General features: G+C 48.9%; 1 protein-coding gene across 5 annotated transcripts; it reads left to right on the forward strand.

The window, feature by feature from the left end:
* Positions 1-124: 124 nt before the first annotated feature.
* DHX36 (DEAH-box helicase 36) lies at positions 125-25,909 on the forward strand. 5 transcript variants are annotated; one of them, XR_007496776.1, is made up of 26 exons: positions 125-346; positions 3,102-3,229; positions 3,593-3,824; positions 5,257-5,295; positions 6,302-6,472; positions 8,049-8,128; positions 8,509-8,583; positions 8,671-8,837; positions 9,050-9,131; positions 10,360-10,500; positions 11,625-11,727; positions 12,285-12,372; positions 13,549-13,604; positions 15,034-15,098; positions 16,182-16,325; positions 17,387-17,504; positions 18,021-18,119; positions 18,348-18,521; positions 18,618-18,704; positions 18,983-19,066; positions 19,921-20,020; positions 20,286-20,376; positions 22,918-23,038; positions 23,485-23,637; positions 24,136-24,374; positions 25,496-25,909. XR_007496776.1 is itself a non-coding variant. In XM_049775671.1 (25 exons), the coding sequence occupies exons 1-25, from the start codon at positions 125-127 to the stop codon at positions 24,322-24,324; spliced, it is 3,009 nt and encodes a 1,002-aa protein (XP_049631628.1). In that variant the 3' UTR covers positions 24,325-24,474. The 5 variants fall into 5 exon arrangements, 2 of the variants coding, with proteins under 2 accessions (XP_049631628.1, XP_049631629.1); XR_007496777.1 differs by having other exon boundaries at positions 25,689-25,909; XR_007496775.1 differs by lacking the exon at positions 25,496-25,909 and adding an exon at positions 24,611-24,779.
* Positions 25,910-26,831: the final 922 nt, after the last annotated feature.

The following is a 26,831-nucleotide window of genomic DNA, read 5'->3' on the forward strand; positions in this document are numbered from 1 at the left end:
TCGCCGATCGATGACGTAGCGGAAGCGCACCGTGGCCCCGCCCACGGTCGACGGAAGCGGCCGTAACCGCTTCCGGCCCCGGCGCCATTTGCAACGGCCGCGGCTGCCCCGGCGTGGACCGACCATGAGCTACGAGCAGCGGCCGAGCTGGGACCGCGGCGGGTCCCGCGACTCGGCCGGCGGCTACGGGGGCAGCTATGACGGGGGCCGGGGGCCAGGCCGGGGCGGCGGCGGCGGGGGGCGCGGCGGGCGCGGCCGGCACCCCGGGCATCTCAAGGGCCGCGAGATCGGCCTGTGGTACGCCAAGAAGCAGGGCCAGAAGAACAAGGAGGCCGAGCGGCGGGAGGTGAGCGGGCGGAGCCCGGGCGCACCCCTCGCGGCGACCCGCCCGCCCCCGAGCCCGCCCCCGAGCCCGCCCGCTCCCGGCCCCACGTGTGGTTTGGGGGCGTTGGCCGCCCGGTGCACTAAAGGCCGATTTAGGGGGTGTCTGTGCCTTTCCCCCTTTTTCCTATCGCGAGTTGTGCTTTGGGAGCCAGAGCTCAAGGCTTACTCCGGGTCTACATCGGGGATCCTGTGATGCACGAGCTTGAACCCGGGTCTGCTGCATACTCAAGTGCTTTACCCGCGGCACTGTGGCTCTTGCCCCCAGACCTGTTATTGCGAGGCAGGCGCCTTGTTTTGTGCAGTGCTCGGTATAAACCCTTCGGTCTTGTCCTACACCTCACAGCCTGCCCTACTACACCCCACCATCTCCGCTGCTGCGCTTTACCTGGTGCTCCTTGATCCTTTCATGGGGAACTTACAGGGCTAGGAAAGTAAGCCAGCCCCCTTGACTTTCTCTGACTTTGCCTCTAAGATCTTCTACCAGCCTCGAGAGCCCTTGATTAAGTTTCCGTTTGGAGGCCACAGCCAGTGATGCTCAGAGGTTACTATGGGTTTATTCCCATTGCTGTTTGGTGGGCCGAACCCAGGCTTCCTCGACCGCTGAGGTCAGGTGTGTGGTTTGTTCTTTAGGTTTTGGTTTTTGGGCCACACCTGCAGGCACTCGGGTTGCTCCTGCCTCTGCGCTCATAAAACTGTTCCTAGCAGGCTCCGAGGATCATATGGGATGTTTGGGGATTGAACCTGGGTTGGTCCCGGGTCGGCCACGTGCAAGGCAAATGCCCTACCACTTTGTTAGCACTCCAGCCCTGGTTTGTTGGTTCTGAGAGTTTGTCTTTGTCAAGGGCTAGACCTTAGGGACCGACCCTGGAGTGCCTGCTGGCCTGTTTCCTGCCTCCCCTAGCATTACCAGAATTGATGAGTGCCCTGCAGGACCTGTTTGGATTAAATCAGAACATCGGGTCATGAAGGTGGTTATGAAGTGACTACAAGATATCACTTTATGAGAACCTTGGGTTGGGCAGGGACAGAGAAGTAGTTTTGAGGCATTTGGCTGCACAGACAAATGATGAGCTTAGGGGGTGTCTGGTGTGGTCTCAGAGAGATGGAGCCACAGTTCTAAGTTTGGCACAGCAGTAACCTAGTATCCTGCTGGATAAGGGTGGGGAGCTGGTAGCAAGGCCAGCTCCGGCTTCCTCCTGGACTGTGGTGGTGAGACCTTCATGTGGGCTTCCCAGCACCCTCCTGGACCAGGGAGGGAGTCAGGGAGGCCAGGGCCCATGCAATTCTGGTACCCCAGGCACTGCACAGTATAGGAGGGAAAACTGAGGGGTCTGGGAAGACTGCTCAGGCAGAGGACTCAAAGAAGGAGCAGTCAGAGGAAGGAGGGTTTGTGAAAGGTACAGACCAAGTCTGACCCTTCACCCAGGCATCAGCACCTCGGACAGCTGCTCCCCTCCGCCCGAGATAGGCTAGGAGCCTGCCAGCACTTGCTGTGTGAGGAGGTTGCATTGGTGCATGATGGGGGTGATGTGGGTGGAGGAAAAGATCTGACAGTTACTACTTTTGGTGGCTGCTGAGGGACACTGGACCCTGCAGTGCAATGAACTCCTGTGGCTTAGGTCAGCTTTCTGCCTGCCAGCTGGGAACTCACTATTTCACAGACAGGTGCTTTGTGTGTTTTTGGTGAGGGTGGGAGAGGCTGGCCAGGAGATGCTAAGAGTTGTCTCTGTTGGGGCTTTGTTTTGTGAAACACTGGTGTGACATGTTGAGAGGAGCCCAAGAATGGTTGTTGCAGAAGTTGGGGAGAGGGATGAGAATCTGAGTGGACGATCTGTTGCTACCTCCTGGATCTCTTGGGCCCAGAAGGAGTATTTGAGGAGATCCGGAAAAGCTTACTACAGTGGAATGTGTCAACCCTGAGCCGTGGTTGTCTTTCCAGCCCAGATGCTGGGACTTGTAGGAGGGCTGGAGCCAGGTGTGGAATCTCAGCACCCCCGATTCTGGCAGGACATATTTAGGCTTTTGATAGAAATGCCAGTTGGAGCAAATACCAACTCAGGACCTGCTCCATGTGCAATAGCTATCTAAAATCTAGGGGATAGTACAGGAATAGGGTACTGCATGCATATATTCAGCACCCCACATGGTCCCCTCAGCCCCACCAGAAGGGCTCTCTGAGTACTGCCAGGTGAGGCCCCAAACCCTGTCACCCACTTTGAAAGACATGAACAACAAAAGCCTTCTGGAATTCTCCCAAAGATCTCATAGCCTTTATTTTTTTCAGTCTGTCACACACACCAAGGCCCATTGTACTGTACAGCCTTCTTCCTGCTCTCTAGTTTGTAGTCCCTGCACTGACCTGTGATTGTTGGTATTTTACTTTGCTCCTGTGCACGTACATAGTCAGGTTCCCCATGGTTCAGAGCTTGGCCTGCTTCTCACCACTTACTGTCCCGGAATATTTCTTGAGCAGTACTTCCAGTTCAGACTGTTGTTTTAATAACTCAGTGCAAGTGTCTGAAAATCAAAGATGGGCAACACTATATTAATGAATATGAGGATGGGCGGTTAGGGGCCACAGTCTGAGTGTGGCCTAAACCCATGCTGTTCTGGACCACATAGCTTTCACTCAGAAGAGGTCTTTGAAGGTGTATGCTCTTAGATCCCTGTGTGGAGTCCCTGTCATATTGATTTCACTGTATGTCTCTTTCTCCCAGAGGGCTGTAGTACACATGGACGAGCACCGGGAGGAGCAGATCGTGCAGCTGTTGCACTCAGTGCAGGCTAAGAGTGAGAAGGACAGCACTGAGGAACACATCTCCTGGTTTTCACCTGAGGATCATGGGTAATGCACGGGGCTGACAGCATGGGAGGTGCATCACCTGAGGACAGGGTTTCATTTACTGGGGAGCTGAGGAGTCTTCTCTGAGTGTAGTCACCCTGTTTCCTAAAACTGTCCTGTGCCAGGCAGAGTCCCAGGACTCTGCTGGAGAGAACAGTAGAGATGCAGGAGGAAAGAGGCCATAGCATGGGTCAAGCTGCCCTGTAGCTGGCTTACAGTTTGTGTGTGTTAAGACAGGTTGCATGTGCTGTTGTGCATGCACTACATGGGGAAATGAACCAGCGCCGCTGACTCCGAGGAAACGATGCACTGGTTCTGGAACGTGCTTCTGACCAACCCTTTCCACACTCCCATCTGCTCATTTAGGTATGGCACCGAGGCTCCTGCCCAGAGCAAACCACCCTCAGAGAAGAAGCTTGAGAACCAAGACAAGAGACCCGGGAAGCCAGAAAAACGTCCCTTTCAGATCCGGGACCAATATAGAGACCGTGATTCCGAGTATATCTGCCAAGAAAATGAACCCGATGGAATCTTGGACCAACAGTTGCTGGAAGAATTGCAAAAGAAGAAGACAGATCTTCGGTATATTGAGATGCAGGTAATGGAAAGCAGGATGTGGAGTATGTGTATTTACAGTGGAGAGACGGGACAGGGCAGCTGTGTTCCCGCAGCACAACCCAAAAAGAAAATGCACTGCTCCAGTCCCAGCGAAAGCAGCCACACAGCACTCCTGGAGTTAACTTTCAGATCACTCTAGTTGGCTTCAGAGAAATGCAGGTTAGGGTTGGTTTTCCCAGATCATGTGTTATATCCTTCTCTCTCCCTAAGAATGAAAGTGCACATGTCTAGATTCTTTACCACTGATGCTTTAGTTGGACCGTGACAGGAGCTGGACTTCTCCAGAGTGCTCTGTGTTATGCAGGAAGATTTGAACAAGTTGTTGGAGCCACTCTCCACTGGTAGCACACACTGGGATGTGTTTACTTAAGATAAATGCAGTTCTAGTTTCAGTTCTTTTCCTAGCAACACTTAAGGCATATATGTGATATTGTTGTAGAGATGGGTGTAACGAAAGATTTACCACCTTGTTTTGAGAGGGGGGTAGCCCATATCCCCAGGAGCACTGCTTTGGAGTGATACTGCAACTTTTGTGGGGCATGCCCTCACTCCAAAAATTCTCAATCATAGCAACCCAAAACTCAGTGTACCAATGGGACTGGAGCTATAGCACAATGAGTAGGACATTTACCTTGCAGGTTCAATCCCTGGCAACCCATATGGTCCTCCCAAGCTTGGCAGGAGTAATTTCTGAGTTCAGAGCCAGGAATAACCTCTTGAGTGCTGCCAACCAAACCAAAAAAAGAAAAAAAAATGTGTACCTGAAGTTTGGTCAGAATTTTGTCCCCAGAGAGAATTATAGAGATGTGCTAAGGCAGGGCCATCAGCAAAACAGTGATTCTTGGTGATGGATAATGGCAGGTTTGACTTTGGTGGGAGAGGTGCTTGGCCTCTCCTGAGATATCTAGTTTTCTGCTGCATGATGGCTGTACTCTTGTTTTATTTTTGTTTTTGGGCCACACCCAGTGACGCTCGGGTTACTCTTGGCTATGCGCTCAGAAATTGCTCCTGGCTTGGGGCACCATATGGGACACCAGGATCGAACCCAGGTCCATTCTGGGTCAGCCGCGTGCAAGGCAAATGCCCTACCACTGTGCCATCACTCTGGCCCCAGCTGTACTCATTTTTCATAGGTTTACATCTCATTCGAGAAAAGAGTGGATCTATGGAATTGACCCGATGTGAACATGGTGACTGAGTTTGTAGGTCTGGTATGGCTGCCAGGCTTCCCAAAAGAAGGAAAATGGGTGATCGTTGGGGCCTTTTTAGATGCATTTTAAGTCATGACCAACCTACGTGCTGCAGGATTCTAAAAGTGCTCGAAACCTATGCTTGATATATACAGATTCTACAGTCATTTCAACTTAGTTTCTGAAGTCATATGAATACTGATTTTCTTTTTTTAATTTCAGCGTTTTAGAGAAAAGCTGCCTTCATTCAGGATGCGGAAGGTAAATAAATGTACACTGATCATTTGCTGAGATATTTAAACATAATCTCTAAGTTGAATAAATCCTTTGGCAATAGTTTCACTCTCACTTTGAGGCAAAACTGTCCACCAGAATTGAAGTGCTGCTGAGTCCCAGTGGCCAGTCCCATGCCCAGCACAGCCCATTCTCCCCCTTGGCCCTCTGTGCCTAGCACAGCCCTGCCTCCGCTATCACTCTTGTACCTCTGTCATACACCTATCACTCAGGTCACCAACTGTTCATTTCCAGCTCTGGAATAGCTAGAAACCTGGTACACACCAGAATAGTGTAGATGGAAATGCTTTGAAGGTGGCATTGGAATGGATTTTTTTTTTGTAGGTATTACTAGCCCATTACCCTCCCAATAGTAGGAGATGGCAAATATTAAAACTGTTAGCATTTATCTGAGCTGAAGATATTTTGCAAACTGATGTTTGCATATGTTCAGATACTTTTGAAGTTTGCCTATTTAGTTTAAAAATTGTTTCATTGATTTCAAAGGAAAGGTTAATATAACTATACTCTTCCTTATTCTTTTTTTCTTTGATCTGGGGCCACATCTGGCAATGTTCAGGACTTACTTCTGGCTCTGTGCTGAGGGATCACTCCTGGTGGGCTTGAAATCATATTGGGATCTGGGGATCAAACCCAGTTCCATAGTCTTCCCTGTTATACTGTCTCCCTAAAATCGAATATAAAACTGGTTCTACACACAGCCTGATTTCTGAGCCATGATGTAAATCCCTACTGCCCCTAGTTTCCTCTGTCCACCTGGAAGTTATTCTTTTTCCATCTAAGTGCATCATTCCACTGAGACCAAGGCTGTGTCACAGACTCAACTACATCTCCACTGTCCCTTTAAGGTACGGGACTGATTCACTTTGAGCCTCTTAAGAGCTGCACAGCGGGTAGCTATCTGTTATAAGTCTGACCTGTGGCTGTTTGAGTCAACACGTGGTACCCTTCCCTGCTCTTCCCTCTGAAACAGGAGCTGGTGAATCTGATCAGTGGCCACCAGGTCACAGTAATAAGTGGCGAGACGGGCTGTGGCAAGACCACTCAGGTCACCCAGTTCATCCTGGATGACTACATTGAGCGCGGCCAGGGATCCATGTGCCGCATTGTGTGCACCCAGCCCCGGAGGATCAGTGCCATCTCAGTGAGTAGTGTTTCCAGGTTCCTGTGCCAGAGTCCATAGTGCTACCTCTTTGGGGTGGGCACTGCTGCTGTGGACACACTGCCTGGGTGAACCAGTTTCCTCCATAGGAAAGAGTATAAGACTGAGTGTCTCTCAGGATAGAGGGAGGGAAGTCAGGAATTGAAGAGAAATCCTGGCAGTTGGCAGTAGACAACTGCATAAATGAAAAGGACCCATTTTTGCTTTTCTTTGTTTTTTTTTTTTTTTTTTTTGCTTTTGTGTTTTTGGCCATATTCGGTGGAACTCAGGGTTTACTCCTGGCTTTATGCTTAGGGATCATTCTAAGGGGACTCTGGTGCAGAGATTGGATCAGCTGAGTGCAAGCACATGCACTATGCTGTACTACATATTCTTCAGCATAATCTGGATTTTTTTTTTCTTTTTGGGTCCATGCCATGTGGCACTTGGGTTACTTCTGGTTCTGTGCACAGAAATTACTCCTGGCAGGCGTGGAGGACTATATGGATCAAACCTGGGTCAGCCACGTGCAAGGCAAACACCCCTCTGAATTTTTTTTTTTTTTTTTTTTTTTTTGGTTTTCGGGTCACACCTAGCAGCACTCATGGGTTACTTGTGGCTCTATGCTCAGAAATCACTCCTGGCAGACTCGGGACCATATGGGATGCCAGGATTTGAACCACCATCCTTCTGCATGGAAGGCAAACGCCTACCTCCATGCTATCTCTCCGGCCCCCAAGAAATTTTTTTTTTTTTTTTGGTTTTTGGGTCACACCGGCAGTGCTCAGGGGTTATTCCTGGCTCCATGCTCAGAAATTGCTCCTGGCAAGCACAGGAGACCATATGGGACGCCGGGATTCAAACCGATGACCTTCTGCGTGAAAGGCAAACACCTTACCTCCATGCTATCTTTCTGGCCCCAGGAGAATATTTTTAATGCAGTTCATCAATAAGTGTATTTTTCATGAGGAAAAAAAAATGAGGCAGTACTAGCCAGGCCTTCAGGGCATACACCACCTTCTACCTGTTGGTCAGTGCCCTTGTTCTCTGACAATCGAAACTCAAAGGCTGGAACATGTTTCATGACACATCACACACACACTTTCGTGGAGGCCCTGAAGATGATCCCTGGCACCGAATGCCTTTCTATCTTAACCCTGCTGCATTGCAGGCCTGAGCTCTGAGCCGCCTCAAGCTTTTTATTGGTGGGAGTGAACTTCAGGCTACTTTTTGGAAGGGCCCCCTGAAAACTTGAAATTTAAAAAGTGTGTAGTTTAAGTTTTGAAAGTTTAGGCCATGATTTTTCTCATTATTTTAGAAAAGGCAAGGTGCAGAGTAATGAAAGTTAGAAGAAGGCCTTTAAAGAGTCCTAGAGAGAGGATTTGGCCTCCAGGGCCTTCATAGAACTGAAAAGCAAAACTGAGAAGTGCATAGGGACGTGGTTCCTTTGCCAGTGCTGATCTTTCCCTTTTCATATAAGACAAGTGAGGCTTTGGGCTTCCCAAGCATTTATGCTATGTTTGGAGAAGGTGTCTACTTGAGGAAATGACCTTTGTCACAAATTCTGGATTCTCACCAGGTTGCAGAGAGGGTGGCTGCAGAACGTGCAGAATCCTGTGGAGGTGGCAATAGCACGGGCTACCAGATTCGCCTGCAGAGGTGAGGGGTATGGGCATCCACACTTCTAAGCCCTATATTCGTCCATTCTTCAGCCCGTGGGGGTCAGCTGCTGACTTGAAGCAGTGACCAGAGCTGCTGGGGTGCTACTTCCTGACTCCAGAGTAGTGTCTTGGCCACCAACCGCCCTGTTTGCACCCTAGCACCACACATATTCTTCTGCAGCACTCTCCAGGCTCCCACCGCTGTCACCAAGCAGAAGTGGAGGCCACATTGACTCCTCCTGTGACTCTCAGCACTAAGGGGGTGGCACCCTAAGGAGCCAGAACAGAAGGCAGCACCCTCATTTCAGGGCAGGAGCGAGGTGTTTCCCAAGGCTGTGTTAGCACAGCAGCCCTTCCCTCTAACGCCTGTCTCTGCAGCCGGCTGCCCCGGAAGCAGGGCTCCATCCTGTACTGCACCACAGGGATCATCCTCCAGTGGCTCCAGTCAGATCCGTGAGTCTGTTCTTCTGGTCCTGGGGCCCCTACACAATAGGGCAGGTGTGGCCAGGGACTACACTGATGTGGTGGGCTCCCCCACAGGCGACTAGCCAGTGTCAGCCACGTAGTGCTGGATGAGATCCATGAGCGGAACCTGCAGTCTGATGTGCTAATGACAGTCATTAAAGATCTGCTCGTGTTCCGGCCTGACCTGAAGGTGGTTCTGATGAGTGCAACACTGAATGCTGAGAAGTTCTCTGAATATTTCGGTGAGAGACTTAGAGACTGTGGTGCATAATGGAGGCAGGTGGGTGTGCTCTGAACTAGTCATTCCCAGAGGCTTGAACCTACAGACAGGATTGCATTTGTCTGACATAGCCTGGGAAGGTTCACCCAGCAGACAGGTCCAGCAGGGTTGGGCCACCTAGACATTCTGGAGCTGGTTTTCTGCCTCTGACTTCATGCCTGCTCTCAATGACAGGTAATTGTCCAATGATCCACATCCCAGGTTTCACCTTTCCAGTGGTTGAGTATCTTTTGGAGGACATCATTGAAAAAATAAGGTAAGTAGTTCTGAGGAACAAAAGAAATGAGGGGATCAGGTCATCATCTTCCTGTAATCTTTCCTTGTCCTGACAAACGGTCATTTTTAGTCCTCTGCGATTTCTACTAAGATTGCACCATGGGGCTCCATTCATTTACTTGCAGTCCTGTGCCAGGCCAGGGCTTGGGCAGGGTCCCCCTTTCTGTAGCTTCTCATAGAGCCTTCAGAGACCTCGTTGTTTTCTGTCTGTTCTAACCTGTTCTAGAGCAAGCCTGAGAGAAGGTGAAAACTATTCTGGGGTGTGTGGAGGGAACAGCTTTGTCTGAAGTGTCAGGCATGATGCTCGCTCATGACATCTCCAGAAAGTGGGTGTTTAACAGAACACAAACTCTTCTTTAAAAGCTTTACTCGAAGTCCTTTTCCCCCAAGCCAAAGTGCATCTAGCTTTATTAAGCTGCTTGTCATCAAGAAACCTGGAGCTTAGGGCAGGTGAGAGCAGTCATGGGATAGCTCAGCATCCAGAGGCACGTGACGCTCACATAGGCAGTGTGTGTTGAGGGCAGAACCATCCATCTGCCAGTTACAATCTGACCACTGGTCACCTATAAAGGGGCCGGATGGGCTTCTCCAGAACTGTCAGTGAAGAACATCAAGTCTGCAGACGGATACAGAGAGGGGTGTACCTCTCCCACTCCATGGCCAGTTACCTCCCGCCCCCAGTCACTCCAATTTGGGTGTATCTGTGAATGACAGCAGTGTGGTCCAAGTGTGTGATGCAACTTTAAGGCAGTCACACATGGCCCTGCATGTGTATGAACAGTCTCAAGATGCCCATGTTTTGCTGGGTAGCACCAGCCTCCACAATCTCCAGCATGTTCAGCTCAGCTTTACTGGCCGGGCCATCCTGCTTATTGCTGCTTCTGTCTACTAGGGGCACCATCCACCTTTTATAAGGGCTCTTCTTGGCCCAGCTCTGGCTCAGGAGAACTAGGACAGACCAGTGTAGTCCTTGGCTGTCTTCCTCAGCAGCTCATCAGCTCATCAGCTTTTGTCTAGAACATTTTGGATGCTGATATCTGGTCTGGTCCTGGTGCAGAGCCTTGGGCTCAGGTCCTTCCAAGGTCCGTCCTTGCTGACTCTATTGCTGATGTTGCCCATTGGGCTTTAGCTTCACTTCCAAACCTTAAAAAAAAAAAGTCAGAGATGATTTTCTCAGGAGTGACGCTGCTGAAGTGTCTGTATTTCAGATACATCCCCAAGCAGAAGGAGCACAGATCCCAATCTAAGAGGGGCTTCATGCAAGGGCATGTTCACAGACAGGAAAAGGAAGAGAAGGAAGCCCTGTACAGAGAGCGCTGGCCCAGCTACCTGAAAGAATTGGAGAAAAAGTGAGTTGATCTCGCATGCTGTATGTGTGATTACAGTGGAGGCATTCCTCTATTTCATTACCCTGGCATTACACCTCTAATCCTTGCATCCTGATTTTATACTCGTGCAGTAGCTGCCCCATTTAGAGGTAGAGTGAACAGTGACCCATGATGTGTTAATTGGTATTTCTGAACTGGGATGTGAGCACTTAAAACCCTTCAGTGCTTGGTGCTGAGCCCTCCACCAGTGGAGAGTTCTGGGACAAGGGGAGCCAATGGGCAGGCAGCTCCCACAATGGTGAAACTCTTCTCTGCCTACGCTGGCCAAGCCATTGATGCTCCAAAACAGCCTTTTGGATTGTGACAGCATCAGGCCATTGTGCCCCTGAAAGAAGAAACAGTGAATCATTCCTGGACACCCTGCAGAGCTGCACATTTGTACAAATGAGTGGGACTCTCATGGGTAGCTACAGAAGTAGCTGTGTCCACAATGTAACTGGTATCACATGGCACTATGTTACCAACTTTCTGGGTACTGGGGTCCCAGTACACCAGATGATGTGGAGAGATGCTGTCAAATAAGGAAGGAGCTATGTCCTCTGGGATCAGTGCTAAGGAGGGCAGAGCTGTAGCATAGAGCCTGGATGGCACATCAGCTTGAGTCTCTGATGCCCCCACAGCCCAAGGCTGCTTAACTGGGATATTCCTGCTTGAGGCACAGATTAGGACTCATGTTTATTCTGTTTCAGATCAGAAAACTTTACTCAGTTGTCATGAAGAATTAATTTGCATCGATTTGGACTGTTCTGTTATTCACAAACATTTCATGAACCCTTGTCTTGCATCAAAGTCTGTTTAGTAATAAGTTATTTTTAAGTAATACCAACAGTCTTTTTAAAAAAGAATCTCATAGTAATGGTCACACCCAACTTTCAACAAAAGAAAAATTAAAAAGTTGCGAGGATTGTGCAATGAGCCAAGGTGAGGGTTGGGCTTTGGCTGTAGATTGGTCTCTGAGCCTTCACTTCCCAATAATTCTCTCAAGGCCAGACCCACAGCTGTACATGAGGCTCACCTGAGCTTGGGCTCAGCTTCGTGTGTTTGATGGTGACTCTCTCTTTCTCTCTGTCTCTCTCTCTGGCAAGATATTCTCCAAGTACAGTCGGGGTTCTGGAAATGATGGATGATGAGAAAGTTGATCTGAACTTGATCTCTGAACTGATTCGATACATTGTTTTGGAAGAAGAGGTTAGTTGGTTTCCTACCACCAGAAGATAGTGGGGGCCACAAAAAGGTGAAAAATAATTTAAGTAGCTGCCTGTAGAAATAACCTATGGGAGAATTTGTTTTTGTTTGTCTGGGTTTTTGGGGGGGGGGGTGGGCTACACCCGGTGACGCTAGGGTTTCTCCTGGCTATGCGCTCAAAAATCGCTCCTGGTTTGGGGGACTATATGGTAACCCAGGGGATCGAACCAAGGTCCGTCCTAGGTCAGCTGCGTGCAAGGCAAACGCCCTACTGCTGCGCCACTGCTCTGGCCCTGGAAGCAATTTTTGATACCAGAAATAAGTAGATCAATATACCAAAATATGTAATTATTGGGAGGAAAAACTTGTGCATGACCTACCTGAGTTTTATCCCCAGTACTTCATGTGGTCCCCCAAACACTGCACAAATATAGAGAAGGAGATTCTAAATGCTGTTTCTGTGAAGAGAGTTTGATCTTTAGTTACAGTGAGTGCTCTGACTTTCTGTGTTACCAGAGACTTGGGTGCCCAGGGCATTGTTAACAGCTGTTTCCCAACAGGATGGTGCAATATTGGTCTTTCTGCCTGGCTGGGACAATATCAGCACTTTACATGACCTGTTGATGTCACAAGTGATGTTTAAATCAGGTAATGTAGAACCCTATTGCCATGTGCAGCGGTACTTGAGTCAGTGAGCAGCTTCCTTCTCCCAGGTAGTGTATTGCTGACAGCCATTATGGAGTGTGCCAGTGGTCTGAGCCTGGTGAGCCCAGACAGGCAGCCTGGGCTTGGGCTGCTGGTTCTCCAGGATGCTTTATCCACTGGACAAGAGAGAAGTTAGAGCCAGCACTGAGATGTGCAGGTCTCCCTGTGACCCAGACCTCTGTGGAACCCTTGGCATGGCAGCAAATGCACCCTTTTACTCTTGAAGCGCTTTGGACACCTTCCTAGACTGGATATTTTTGCTAGGATTATGTCAGCTAAAGTAGGAAAGATCTATCATTTTGTTTGATCTCCTGGAATGCCTCGAGGCATTCTTGATAATGGAGACCCTGTACTCTTTGACTGGGGCTTTTGTTTCTATCTGGTTTCCCAGACTGAGGTACCATATCCCCCCTGCTTGCTAGAGCATGTTTCTGTGGAGACAGTTGTCACAACTGACATGTAGAGCTGAACACTGTGAAATGACTCAATGGCTGCTTTTCCCCCTCATATAACACTAAATAACCTTTGATTTTAATTGTAAATGTGTATGTTTGTGTAAACACACACCCCTACCCACTGAGAAAGGTCTCTCTCTCTCTCTCTCTCTCTCTCTCACACACACACACACACACACACACACACACACACACACACACACACACACACACACACACACACACACACACAGAGAGAGAGAGAGAGAAATGTACCGGGGAGGTGTGCTGTGGGCGGGTTAGGAAAATCTTGTGTTTATTTTCATTGATAGCTACTTAGAAGGTTCCTTAAAGGAGATGTGAGTACTCTGACCTAATAACTCTGGCATTTGGAAGACTAAAAGTCATTTTGAAGGTTTTGCTGCTTTCGGGGGGGTTTTGGGCCATACCTGGTAGTGCTTAGGAGTTACTCTTGGCCCTGCGTTCAGGAATAACTCTTGGCCGATATAGAATGCTGGGGATTGAACCCATGTGCAAAGCAAGTGTCCTACCCAGAGTATTATTTCTCTGACCCCTTTGAGAATTCGTTTTATGTTAGTCAGGAATTCCATAGTTGAGCATCATTGTCTTATATTGGAGTTTGCATCTTTTTCATCTTAACCTTCTTTTTGTTTCTGCTTTTCAGATAAGTTTCTTATTATCCCTTTACATTCACTGATGCCTACAGTTAACCAGACCCAGGTAGGTACTAAATTGACTCAAACTGAGAAAGGCTTTAAGAGGTGCTTATATTGCTTTAGTTTTCAAGGCAAATTTTCATTCTAATTCATATTTTAAAATGTTTTCATCTGAGAACCCTGCAGGCAAGTCTTTAGGCTAGGCCTGGCTTGAATTCAGGGTGATTTTCATATCAGACAAGCTTTGTCAACATTAAGGTCAAGTTTAAGAATGGCTTCATCAATGACTCATTGGGATTTTTGAATAAAATACAAAGGTGTGAGCACTGATCACACAATCCCACCAGGTAGTGCAACTGCTAATCTTGCTAAATGTGGAGAGTTTATTGTTATTTCTTACTTGAGGACTCAGTCTTGGTGGGCTCGGAAACTTATGGGATGCCAGTGATTGAATATTTCTCAAGCCCAAATATTAGAGATTTTTGATTCAGCAGTCTAGTTTCTTTCTTTCTTTTTTTTTTTTTTTTAACAGTCTATTTTCTAAGATGGATTTTCTTATGGAGGATATGTGGTGATTGGAAAGTTCTGATCCTGTAGACTTTCTCTATTGGAATGCTTGTTATTGTTGAGGAGAATAAATGGATCCACTCTCCCCATCTCCCACTCTCACTTCACTCTCCACCTCCACATTCAGGGTCCAGCCCAGAATTTGTTCCTGGACCCCTGCTAGGATCTGCATGTCTGACAGAACCCCTTTATTCTCAGCTGAGACCATGATATGGATGAGAAGTGAGAGTGTCTCACATGACCACTGATTCTTTCACTCTGGCATAGCTGGCAGGGGGTTGGCGGGTACCGTGCTTTCGAGCATTAGCCAGTGGGGCTGTGAGTCCTGTGATGGCCACATTTCTCAGGGCAGAGTGAGTTGGTATTACCATTGACAGCAGGAGTTTATGGCCTTGGGGTGGCATCATGCTGCTGTCTGCTAGCGTCACAGGCAACACTGATGTTGGGGGAGTCTGCACAGTACCCTCTAGTCCATTATTTCATATCTGGGGATCAAGATACTTCAAGAGGATCTCAGGTGAAATTTGTATACATAGAGATTCATGGTATAGCAGTAGGACTCAGCCACAGGATGGGCACAGGTTGGAGACTAGGTCTAAGGAAGGCAAAGCAGCTTTGTTCTAGGTGCTGAAATTTATTTTTCTCACCTTTAAACTCCAGTTTTCCTCCACTTTCTGTTGAAGACATTGCATAAATCCAGATGAACCTATTTTACTTGGACACTGGTTAATAATAAGATTCTGGCATCTGGGAGGTTTCCTTGGGTTGATGATGGACATATCTGTCCTAAATGACATGATATGAGCCTTGATGGGGCCTGGTACTGGTCTCAGAGCACAGACTAAGATGAGCTGGTCAATTTTAAGTGCCACTCCCTCAGTGAAGAAACATGTTCCGCAGGGATTCTGATGGGTCTTTCCCTACAGGTGTTTAAAAAAACTCCTCCTGGTGTTCGGAAAATTGTCATTGCGACCAACATTGCAGAGACGAGGTAATAAACGTTGATCCTGCCTGCCTGCCAGTACATGCCTTTGTCCACTTAATGATAAGCTTGTGCTCTTGTACAGTCAAACACTGAGCTGCTTCTGGGGCCACATCTGACATGGTTGGGGACTGCTTTGCAATTTCAGGATTCCACTAATAGACCTAATTCCACCTAATAGACCCAGGCCTTCTGTGCCAAGCTTCATGCACAGCCATCCAAGCTTTCTCCTGGCCTGTGCTAATGTTCAGGCTTTTGTTGCAGACAGCCTCGTTTTATTGGCCTTTTTGTTATTGTCTGGGGATCTCACCTAGTAGTGCTCACAACTTATTCTGATTCTGCACTCAGGAATCAGGCCTGGTGGGTCTTAGGGAACCTTATGGGGTGTCAGTGATCAAACCAGGGTCAGACATGTGCAAGTGCTCTCCCTGCTGTTCTATTGCTCCAGCCTCTGAAAGAGAGCCTGTTCAGTAGTTTTTTGTTTTTTTTTTTTTGGTTTTTGGTTTTTGGGCCACACCCAGTGTTGCTCAGGGGTTACTCCTGGCTGTCTGCTCAGAAATAGCTCCTGGCAGGCACAGGGGACCATATGGGACACTGGGATTCGAACCAACCACCTTTGGTTCTGGATGAGCTGCTGCAAGGCAAAGGCCGCTGTGCTATCTCTCCGGGCCCTATTCAGTAGTTCTTTATCCCCAACCGAATGGCCAGTTCTAGGGACCCAGGTCATTGGACTGCTTTGGACTGATGTCTGCTGCATATAATGTCACTATGTAGCCCTGGGGGTGGTGCAGGACAGTAGCAGACAGCCCCTCCTGGACACCCCCCATTCTATTGTAGGCAGAGCAATAAAACTGCAGCTGTGTGTGTGTGCGCGCGTGTGCGCATCCATTCGTAACTGCAGCTGTGTGTGTATATGTGTTGTGTTCATCGTCCATGAGAGCTTCAGAGATCATGCTCAGTTATACATGCTCAGGGATTGTTTCTGTGTGCTGGTAAAGTCACAACTTTTGCATGATTTACCATTCCCTGTGTGCTTGCTATGAGCTTGCAACATGTGGAGTAGTATATATTATCCCTGCGTTTTCACTGCAGTATCACCATAGATGATGTTGTTTATGTCATTGATGGTGGGAAGATCAAGGAGACGCACTTTGACACCCAGAACAACATTAGCATCATGTCTGCAGAGTGGGTCAGTAACGCCAACGCTAAACAGAGGAAAGGCCGTGCTGGCAGGTGAGCACACACTATCTGAGACTGACCCCTGCCTGGGCTGCTGCTGCTTCTCTCAAAGTAACCTGCAGTGGTTCTGAGCATGCTGCCACTGTTTCCTTTCCACTGCTTCATTCTGGGGAACACAGAAGTGCTCAAGGTTCCTCGTGCAGCTCAGTTCCTCCTCCTCCTGCCAGTGCTCTTGGCCCCAGGTTCCTGAAGGAATAGTCTCCATGTGAGCTGCCAAACTGGCTCTCTGGCTCTGGCACATTTTTACATGGAAAAGCCATTTTAGTCCTTATTCTTGGGGAAAACTTCCATTTGTTCACTATTAGGGTTTTCTACCTCTAAATCAGTTTGCTTAATTTCATTAACTAGGCTTAGTTCACTCAGACTAGTTGTGTTGTTTAGTGTTATCTTGTTGCATTTTCTAAGGCACCTCTGCTAGTGAGAACCAGCCTGACTAAAGATCTAGGCAGGCCTCTGACCACAGCGTCCAGTCTGATAAAACCTTCACAGATGAGGGGTCATGCCTAACCTCAGATCTGGGAGCTTGGCTCTGAGTCTGGAATAGTTAAGGACATCAGTTAGGGCATCATATTGGGGTGTCTGCTTCATTTCCTGATGGGCTTAGTTCTTCATATGGACAGTAGTTCCCACTGGTCCCTGCATTTTAGTTTCTATCAGGCTGAGGGGAACCTGTCCTAACCCTCTTGTCCTCCAAGCATGATGTGCTGTGCTGCTTGGTTCAGAGTGCTCTCAGCACACACAAGACCCTGACATTGTTGGAGTAGGACTGTCGTGATCCAGTAGAGTAGAGTAGTAGATGGGGTCCTTTGAGAGAACTTGGTGTCCAGTACTGAGTCAGGCTGAGCCATCAGATGTGTGAATCGGCCACACGGGTAAAATGGGGGCCCAGAACATTGGTGGTGAGATTAAGTCACTGCAGACATGAGGAGGAGGGTAGAGGAATGGGTAAAGAAATAAGGAGTAGGTTCCTTGCTGTGTGTGTCACAGAAGAAGTGAGCCCCTTTTTCTGCTGCGTTTGCCTCAGTCTGACCTGTCACCACTGCTGGTTCTCTCAGGGTCCAGCCCGGCCACTGCTATCACCTGTACAATGGCCTCCGAGCAAGCCTGCTGGATGACTACCAGCTGCCAGAGATTCTCAGAACCCCTCTGGAGGAGCTCTGCCTGCAGATCAAGGTGTGCCCAGGACTGAAGCCTACTCCCACCTCAGTGCTCAGGCAGCACCCTGGGAAGCCATGCCTCTTGCTACCCATTGGTGTGCTGGAAACTCCCCTAGGTGTGCTGAGGGCAGGCTTTGCTCCTGTGTTTTTCTGCAACCTAGTCCCAGCTTCCACCCTGACAAATTGGTGTTGCTGCATCAGTGGCCTGTTTCCACTAGTCTCAGTAGGGCCTGGGGCCTGTGGCATCCTTCATGCAGCTGCCGCCCTGTCAGGAGCCCCTTCTCCCAAGGACTGCATGCATGCCAAGGGAGCTCCTTGGCAGCCCTGCTCACTCTGAATTCGCCTTCTGTTGAAGGTGGTTGCCGAACAGCTTGTTTGTTGAGCAATTCACCAGCTAGTTTTCTCACTAGTACAGCCTGACTCAAAGTCAGACTTGAACTTTGTGAAAGACCTGAAACTCGGATGCTGCATGCTACTCTGTATGAACTATGAGGCAGTCCTGAGCATGTCTTCACTGTGATCTTCTCCCTAGATCTTAAAGCTCGGAGGTATTGCAGACTTTCTGGGCAGACTAATGGATCCGCCATCCAATGAGGCAGTGTCACTTGCCATCAGGCATCTGATTGAACTGGTAAGTGTATTTTTTATATAAAATTTCCCCTGGATTTTCTGAACATGCAAGCTAGCTCATCATTGTTGCTAATTTTTGTGTTCCATTGAGGAAAAAAAATGTTTTCAGTTATCAGAAGCTTGGCCTTTACCAAACAGTGACAAGTTTTGTTACTGATGGCACGCCAGTGGCGCAACTAGCATGCCAGGCCTGCCCAGGTGCAGCTCACATGGCTTTCCTTCCTTACAGACCGCTCTAGACAAAGAGCAAGAGCTGACACCCCTGGGGGTGCACCTGGCCCGGTTACCTGTGGAGCCACACATTGGGAAGATGATTCTTTTTGGAGCTTTGTTCTGCTGTCTAGACCCTGTACTCACCATCGCTGCCAGCCTCAGCTTCAAGGACCCTTTTGTCATTCCATTGGTGAGGAAGGGCCACACAAGCATATGTCCTGGGGCAAGGCACTTCCTTCTCTGTTGTGTAGTGCAGGGTGTCATGTCGCCTTTCTCTGTTCGAAAGGGAAAAGAAAAGATCGCCGATGCAAGGAGAAAGGAGTTGGCAAAGGACACAAAAAGTGACCACCTGACTGTTGTGAATGCATTCGAGGTACAGACACTTTTGCTCCCTCCGTCCAGGCTATCACAGAGCAGATGCCTCAGCTGAGAGGGTGATTTGGGGTGAGCAGAGCATGTGGGCCTGGAGGCCAGACTGCTAGGACCTTCTGTAAAAGGACATGAAACTGCACTGTGCTTGTTTAGAGAGGACCACACAGCCAGGAGGAGGGGTTCAGTACAGGGGCTCATCTACCATCTCAGTTTGAGCCACCAGCAGAGCACGGACAGACCAGTGAGCAGTAGGAATAGTCTTAATTTCTTTGTCCACAGGGCTGGGAAGAAGCCAGGCGCCGAGGTTTCCGTTCTGAGAAGGACTATTGCTGGGAATACTTCCTGTCTTCCAACACTCTGCAGGTATGGGACTGTGGACCCGGCCAGGAGGAGGCCAAAATCCTAGTGAGGCTGCAGTCACATGGCTGTGTCCTCTCTGCTACCACAGTAGACTGTCAGACCTGCTCAGGACACCTAACCAGGCTCCCCAGGCTGACACATGCTACAGGAGGTTCTGTGCTGCCACTGTTTGCCTGGAGACTTCGTCAGAGCATGTGGTCAGCAGGAGCACCTGGGAATTAGTGAGGAAAGCCAGAAAGGGCAATCCTGAGCGACTCTGGAAGAAAGGGAAGGTTATTGGGGGTGGAGCAGTTACAGGCCAGAGCAACAGCACTGGGGTCCCAGCCTGAGGGGGAACAGAACAGTATGAGGTCAGAGCAGGAAGGACCTGGTCTAGGAGAAGCGGGAGGCTCTCAGAGCCTGAGAGGCTGAGAACTACATGTAGCTCTTCTGCCTGGCACCTCTGCTGAGATCCTGAGGAAACAGCAGCTGCCTGGTTCTGCTCTGCCAGTCCGCTCAGAACTGGTTCACTGGGACTGTCCCTACCCCTTTCTCTATCCAGAAGAAACAAAGCAGGAGCATTTGTGGCCTGTGGAACAAGTTGTGTGCTCAGGTCAGCAATGCCCTGCTCTCCTCTGGCTTATGTGGAAAATTTCACTGGTCTTTTCACAATGGAATGGTTCTTAGACTTCAGTGCTTGGTCCTGCCAATAGTATCCCAGGGATGGAAAGGCATGGAGAGCAGAAAGGATGGGCTGATAGACCTGGGGGGACCACCTGACCACTGGAAGTTTCCACCCATCCCTCTTTTGTGAATCAGCAGCTCTAAGCAGTAGAAGCCTGAGGCTGCCTGTTGCCTCACGTTTTTCCTGTCCCTAGATGCTGCACAACATGAAGACACAGTTCACCGAGCATCTCCTAGGAGCTGGGTTCGTGAGCAGCAGAAATCCAAAAGATCCAAAATCAAACATAAATTCAGGTGAAGTAAATATTTTGTATTTGGCCTCTGCTTGCTTGTGGTCACTTAAATCTGCGTGGTTTTTTTTTGTTTGTTTGTTTTTGGGGGGGGGGTCACACCCAGCAATGCTCAGGGGTTATTCCTGGCTCTATGCTCAGGCTCAGGGGACTATATGGGATGCTGGGATTTGAACCAGCAACCTTCCGCATGCAAGGCAAACGCCTTACCGCTGTGCTATCTCTCCAGCCCCCAATCTGCGTTTTGACTTATTTTTCTGCCCCAATAGATAACGAGAAGATAATCAAAGCTGTGATCTGTGCTGGTTTATATCCCAAAGTTGCTAAAATTCGACTAAACTCTGGGAAAAAACGAAAAACGTAAGCATTGAAGATTACCCTGGAGTATTTTTATTTGTCTTAAGCTTTCAGAATCTGAGCCTTTCTTGTACTTCATTGTTTGCGTTTGCCCATTTTCTCGTTTTTCTCCATCCCTAGGGTAAGGTTCCCAGGCCCTGGGCCCAGCCCCTGAGGAGGGTGGAGAGCTGCTGAGTGGCAGTGCCAGAAAGAGCAGTGGCTGCATTAAAGCTGAGCACTGTGCTCTGGCTCTTTTCTTCTTTTATTGGGATTAGTGGGGAGGGTGGGTATTGATTTAATATAAAATATAAAGTCTAAAGTCCTTGGGTTGGGTGTGGCCTCCCTCAACATGGCACTTCTAGGTCCTTCAGCCAGCAAATCTGAAGACACAAGATAACTATGGAGAAATAATCACAAGTAGTCAGTTAAAAGTTTCATCAGAGACAGCTCCATTTATTCTATGGCCCTATCCACCATGTGTATTTCCTCACATGACCTCTATGTTAAGCCTTTTTCCAAGCAGCTTCCTCTTGCTGCTGCTTCTCTGGCTTTCTCTCTTTTTTTTTTTTCCCCTACCTCCCCCCTCCCCCAGGTAGATTCTCTTATTCTTTATTCAAAATCACCTGCCCATTTCAGGTGTGGGCAGGTCCAACCATCCAGGAGGGATTAACATAGGGCTTTGGGGGAAGGGATATATCTTACAGGCTGGAGCAGGAGTTAGCTACATTCAGTTCTGCTTGGGGGACTCTGGTGCCATGAATAGGACCTGATTCAGCTATGGGCAGGGCCATACCTTACCCTTGTTCTGTATTTCTTCTCTCAGAAGGTTGTTAATTTTAGGAGGCAGTGGCCAGAATAAGCTGTGGTGTGCTTGAGAGTCTGGTGGAGCTGTTACCTATGTGCGTCTCTGCCTGGTGGACATGTTCCAGTGTAGAGAGACACTTAGGGGGCTGCGACCTTCTGGTCCCCTGGGTGGACCTGTGCCTTCTTGAAGGCTAACTGATGATACTTGTGTGGCAGAATCACCAACCTAGCCATTGGCCAGGATCCCTAAGGGAAGCTTTTGCTAAAAACTATCCCTGGAAGGAATTCTGACCTTTTCTGGAGACTGTGTTTGCATAGCCAGCACAGAGCACAGAGCTCTGGGAAACTGGTTTCTGCTGGCCTGTTGTGTGGTACTCCAATAAGGATGCCATGCTGCAGACCATCCTCGGCTTGGCAGTGAAGTGACAGAGACAACCACCTCACACAGCTGAGGATCACAGAAGCTGTGAGATCTGGGTTAGAGCAGGTGGCAGCCAGGAACACGTCTTTGAGGCATGTGTGGCTGCTGCTGAGGAAAGGAGACTGAGGGTGGAGTGTGTGGTTCAGGGCCTAGGCTATAAGGACGTCCTTCAACTGTAGCTTCTGCTAAAGTCTCTACCCCCGGGATAAAGGGAACATGCCGTGGTGATTAAAGACTTTCCTGTCCTCTGTGCCAGGGTAGGCTGGAGTCAGGCTCCATTTGAGAATGTGGCCATTGGTGGTGATAGTGGTGGTATGGAAACACTTGTACGTAGGCTGATTCCAGCATGTGAGAGCTCCATGGCCACACTGAACCAAACAGTCCGCCTGCTAAGGTGGACCTAGCTGGTCAGTGCCTTGCTATGCAGTGAAGAATCCTGAGGAATGGTACCTTTGCTGCAAGGACAGGGAGTACCTGTACCTTGGGAACACACAGCTTTCAGTCTGTCAGTCAGTGCTGGAACTGTGTTGATTGTACATGGCCCTACTGCTGGAATTTCGGGGAGTAGATGTGGGATGCACAGAACTTCCGGGCTAAGAGGCTGAACTGCCTGTGCCCAGAGGTTTTGTCCTCAGATATTGCTGTCTGGGGCAGGGTGAGTGGACGTCATCTACCTCAGTGCTTCCGAGGACCCTTCAGCCATGGTTAGACTTGTTGTGTTGGCTGGGCTGTCCGTGGTTCCACAAAAACTAGACACAGGTTTCAAGTATAAGCAGAGTAAAATAGTTTTATAACCAAACTGTTCTTACATATGTAGATATTTGTAGATGAGTGACCTGCTGAGCCTCTAAATCATAGCCATGAAGGGTGACTCTCCATCAGTGCCATGCATGGGATCTATCCCCATCAGTACTATGGTGACTAATTTAGAGTATTCTTACCTGATACTTTTTCATGTTTGATTAAAATAAAGTTCTGTTGTTTCCTTGAATATAGTTATATATTCATATGAATGTGAACATATAAATACATATAATTCCTACCATGAATCTAACTTTCTATTTGGTCACTGCTCTCAGAGTCTTTAGATTCTAGCGTTAGCTCAGAATATCCCAGAATTATTCATTCTTTTTGTTTGGTTTTTGTTTTGTGATCATACCCAACGGCACTGAAGGCTTATTCTTGACTCTGCATTCAGAAATTACTCCTGGGCGGGCTTGGGGAACCATATGGGATGCTGGTGATTGAACCTGGTCAGCTGCATGCAAGGCAAACATCCTACCCACTGTGCTATCACTGTGGCCTTTATTCTTAACAAACTCCCTTTAAACTTTTGGAAGGGTGAAAGTATACACCGAATCAGACGGCCTTGTCGCTATCCACCCCAAGTCTGTGAACGTGGAGCAGATGGACTTCCACTACAACTGGCTCATCTACCATTTGAAGATGCGGACGAGCAGTGTGAGTGACGGGTCCTCAGGCTCCTCGCCTCGGACAGCGCCTGCCACTCAGTTAGCACCTCCTGAAACGAGTAACTGTCGCTTTCAGGTGTTTTTATGAGGGTTTCTGTAGGTCAGTGCTTTGGACCAGGTGATGCAATTAAATGTGCTCTGCCGAGAATAGCATCTTCTAAGTGCTAGTGTATGGAAGAGTTAGTAGGACTCTGCAAACCCTTCTGTAGATAAGAGACATTTCACCATCTTTAGGGTTTTGGTTCTGACGTGTTAGAAATACTTTCTTTAATAACAGTTTAGTTGTTTGAATTGAAACAAAAATAGGTACCGCCTATGTCCTAAATTACGAGAAAAGCTGCTTTAAAGTAATATTCTCGGCATGATGCTGTTTGGCCTTGGGCTGGGGTGTGAGTGTGCGAGCCTGACACCTGCACACTGTTTGATCTCTCCTAGATCTATTTGTATGATTGCACAGAAGTTTCCCCATACTGCCTTTTGTTCTTTGGGGGTGACATTTCCATCCAGAAAGACAAGGAGCAGGAGACCATTGCTGTGGATCAGTGGATTGTCTTCCAGTCTCCAGCAAGAATCGCACATCTCGTCAAGGTGAGTGAATGAGTACTCACATGACTATCCACACAGGGAGCATGACCACACATAAATATCTGTCCTTGCACACACGTTGCCTTGTTCTTTTCTTCAGGTGTGAAAACTGGAAATTCTTCTCTGTCTATTGATCACAGGGAATAGGGCTGAAGAATGAATTTGTTTTCCAAAATCTTTTCTTTTTTTAAGTTCTAGAACTTTCTATGAGTTCATTTTTGGACCACACCTGGGAGTGCTCAGGGCTTGACCTGGCTCTGTAATCACTCTTGGTTGTGCTTGCCATACCCATGTAAGCTGCTGGGGTTCAAACCTGGGCTGACCACATGCTTACTATTTCTCTGGCCTCTAAATTTCAGGTCTTCTATTTACTCAGAATCATTTCCTTGCTCACCAGACATTTCACTCTTCCATGTTGTTGCCTTTGCGGAATCTTCGTCTTACTGAGTCTTTTCTCTGTCCTGTTGGGTACATTGTGTGAGTATGTGCTTCTCCCCATAGGAACTGAGGAAGGAGCTGGATGCCCTTCTGCGGGAGAAGATAGAGAATCCCCACCCTGTGGATTGGAAGGATACAGAGTCTAGGGACTGTGCTGTGCTATCTGCCATCACTGACCTCATCAAGTCCCAGGAGAAAGCAACACCCAGGAATGGTCCATCTCGTTTCCAGGACAGCAGCTACTACAGCTGACAGCTCCACCCATGTTCTGCGAAGCCTGTCAGTAGCCATCTCCCACATAGGTTAGTGTCTAGTGAAGTGCTGGGTTGGGATGTGGGACAGGAGGCACTCATGGTGCAGTGGGTTGTGAGTGCATGTGAGTGGCACACTGCCCTGGTACAATACATGCACAGCCAGTGGTGACACTGTGTCTCAGGTGAGCACCACCATGGCTGCATCCATGCTCAAGTCCACATGTACGCATGGTTGGTCACTCAAGAAAGTCCTGTGTTCTGTTAAATGCTCGTTTCCTGCCCAGAATGACCCATGATCGAGCCAATCAGAATTGACTGGGCGTCCAAAAGGCAGTGTCAGGGATGGATTTGTGCACTGTCTCGTCCTTAGAACGAAGTAAGCTGCAGCAGGAGTGAACTAATATGTTGTAATGCCGCTCCGTATTTAATAAACTGCACAGCCCACAAATATTAGCTAGCTTTGGCTTGTTTTGCATGTTGCCCATCCTGGGCCTAGCTGTTGGATTCACTGTCTCTGCAGAAGGCCTTTCCACTCCTTCCATAGCCATGTAGCCTCCGTCAAAGGTGCCAGACCTTCCTTCCCTTCAGTGGATGCAGCAAGCTCCTTGGCTCCCCTTTCCTGACCCAGCAGAGACTGGGGTGCACTATAGGGCTCTTGTGCAACCCTTACCCTCAGTTGTGCTTCATCCCTACATACCACCCGCTGAGTGCCTGCTGCCCTGTGGCAGGCCCAGACGACAGCCTTCCCAGACCACTTCTGCTCCCTTATCCGAGGCCCTATAGCCCTGCCTGCCACTGCCTCCACACTTGCTCCCAGTCTCTGCTTCTGGGGAGCACAAGACCCAGGGGCAAGTGTCAGATAGATGGCAGGTGACAAGAGGCCAGCCACTCCTGACTTGAACCTGTCCTCTGTCACTGTCCCATCTGAACCTCTCTGGTTGTGGGCATAGTGGAAGTCGTAAAGCCTTTGGTAAGAGTCAGCTAAGCAGTTCAGTCACCCCTCCAACTTCCGGCCCAGGACTGACACCTGCTAAGTTCACAAAGTCCTGTTCTTAGAACAGCCAAGGGAACCTCCTGCACCAACAGCCACTGTCTGAGAGCAAAGCTGGAGCAGGCACAATGCCTGGGGGTGGAGTGAGAGTGGATGGGCTGAAGCTTTCCCATTTCAGGCTCCTGTTTTCGAGGGGCACACACACCTCACCTTGTCTTGCACAAATCATCTCCTGCCCCTGGTCCAGCGTAGTCCTTGTCTTCACATGACTGGGAGGCATGAAAGAGGACCTGGAGAACCCTGTGGGCTCTGCACTGGGAAGTAAAGGACTATGAAGTGCATACCACCATGTCCTCCCTGCTGCCCACCAGGGTAACGGCCAGGCAGAGGTTCCTGCAGAGGCGTGTGTCTTGCTGGGCTTTCGGTGAGATGAGGAAGATGGTTCCACACCACCTCGGAGGACAGGGATTCCCAAAGCACTTCTGAGAGGGGGTCCTGGAAACACTGCTGGCAGAAGCTCTTAGAGCAGTTCGACAGGTGGTTTTGCATTCTTAACGCGATTAAATAAGAGTCCACCCTAAAATACGGGCACCAGCGCCTTCACCTCAAGGGCCCAGGGAAGGCACGTGCCTGAGTTTCCTGAGTAACCAAGACCAGCCGCTACCATAAGCTTTGTGCTCAGGCCCTTTGTTCTATGATTGTACAACTATAATTTCATTGTACTGCTTGGAAATGAAACAGAAAGAAAAGCATGTTCTTGCTCTTCTATTTTGTTTTGTTTCCTTTTAAGTTTTATTTCATTTTTATATGTAATAAAATAAGTATAATTCATTGCCTTTGCTCATGTGTTGTCCCAGTTGCTTGTGCTCATCCTGCCCAAGAACATTTGATTCCTCCCTTAATCGTCCCTCATGGACCTTTTCTAGACTCTTGGCTAATAAGCCTTTTGGGCTCACTGTCCTAAGAAAGGCCAAGCAGACCAGGGTAGCATTGGAGTAGCCTTCTGGAGTCGTCACTGTCCATTGCTCGCTGCAAGAATTGGGAAAAGGGCCATGTGTTTTCTGTGCTTCTACTTGAGTCCACCACCAGCCAGTGCTTGTGCTAAGCGCCACTAGTGGACCTGTGTCTGTCTGCTTGCCCTTACCACTATTTTCACTCTGGCCTTTGGTGGCCTGTGGGTTCTTCTCCCCCAAGCTCTAGATTAGTCATGCAAAGGCACACTGAGGACATGTCTGGTGCCCATGAGCCTGGTGGACCACCGTCACATTGACTTTCTTCCCTCCTGCCGTTGTTAGCTGTCTCAACAGCCTTCAGACACCGGGTGAAGTGAGTCAGCCTTTGCCTGCACTACCCTGAATGATCGCAGTCCTCTCAGCTCCCTTCTGCCTCCCCTGAGCCTCCCATGGAGCCAGGCCTGTCAGTCCAGCCTGAGGGGACTTGACCCTGTATCCACTTGGGGACCCCAAGTGTTCTGGAGAACCAGTAAAAGAAGCTTCATCGGGGGAAGCTGAACA

Source organism: Suncus etruscus, chromosome 6, assembly GCF_024139225.1.
Source record: "Suncus etruscus isolate mSunEtr1 chromosome 6, mSunEtr1.pri.cur, whole genome shotgun sequence".
NCBI lineage: Eukaryota > Metazoa > Chordata > Mammalia > Eulipotyphla > Soricidae > Suncus > Suncus etruscus.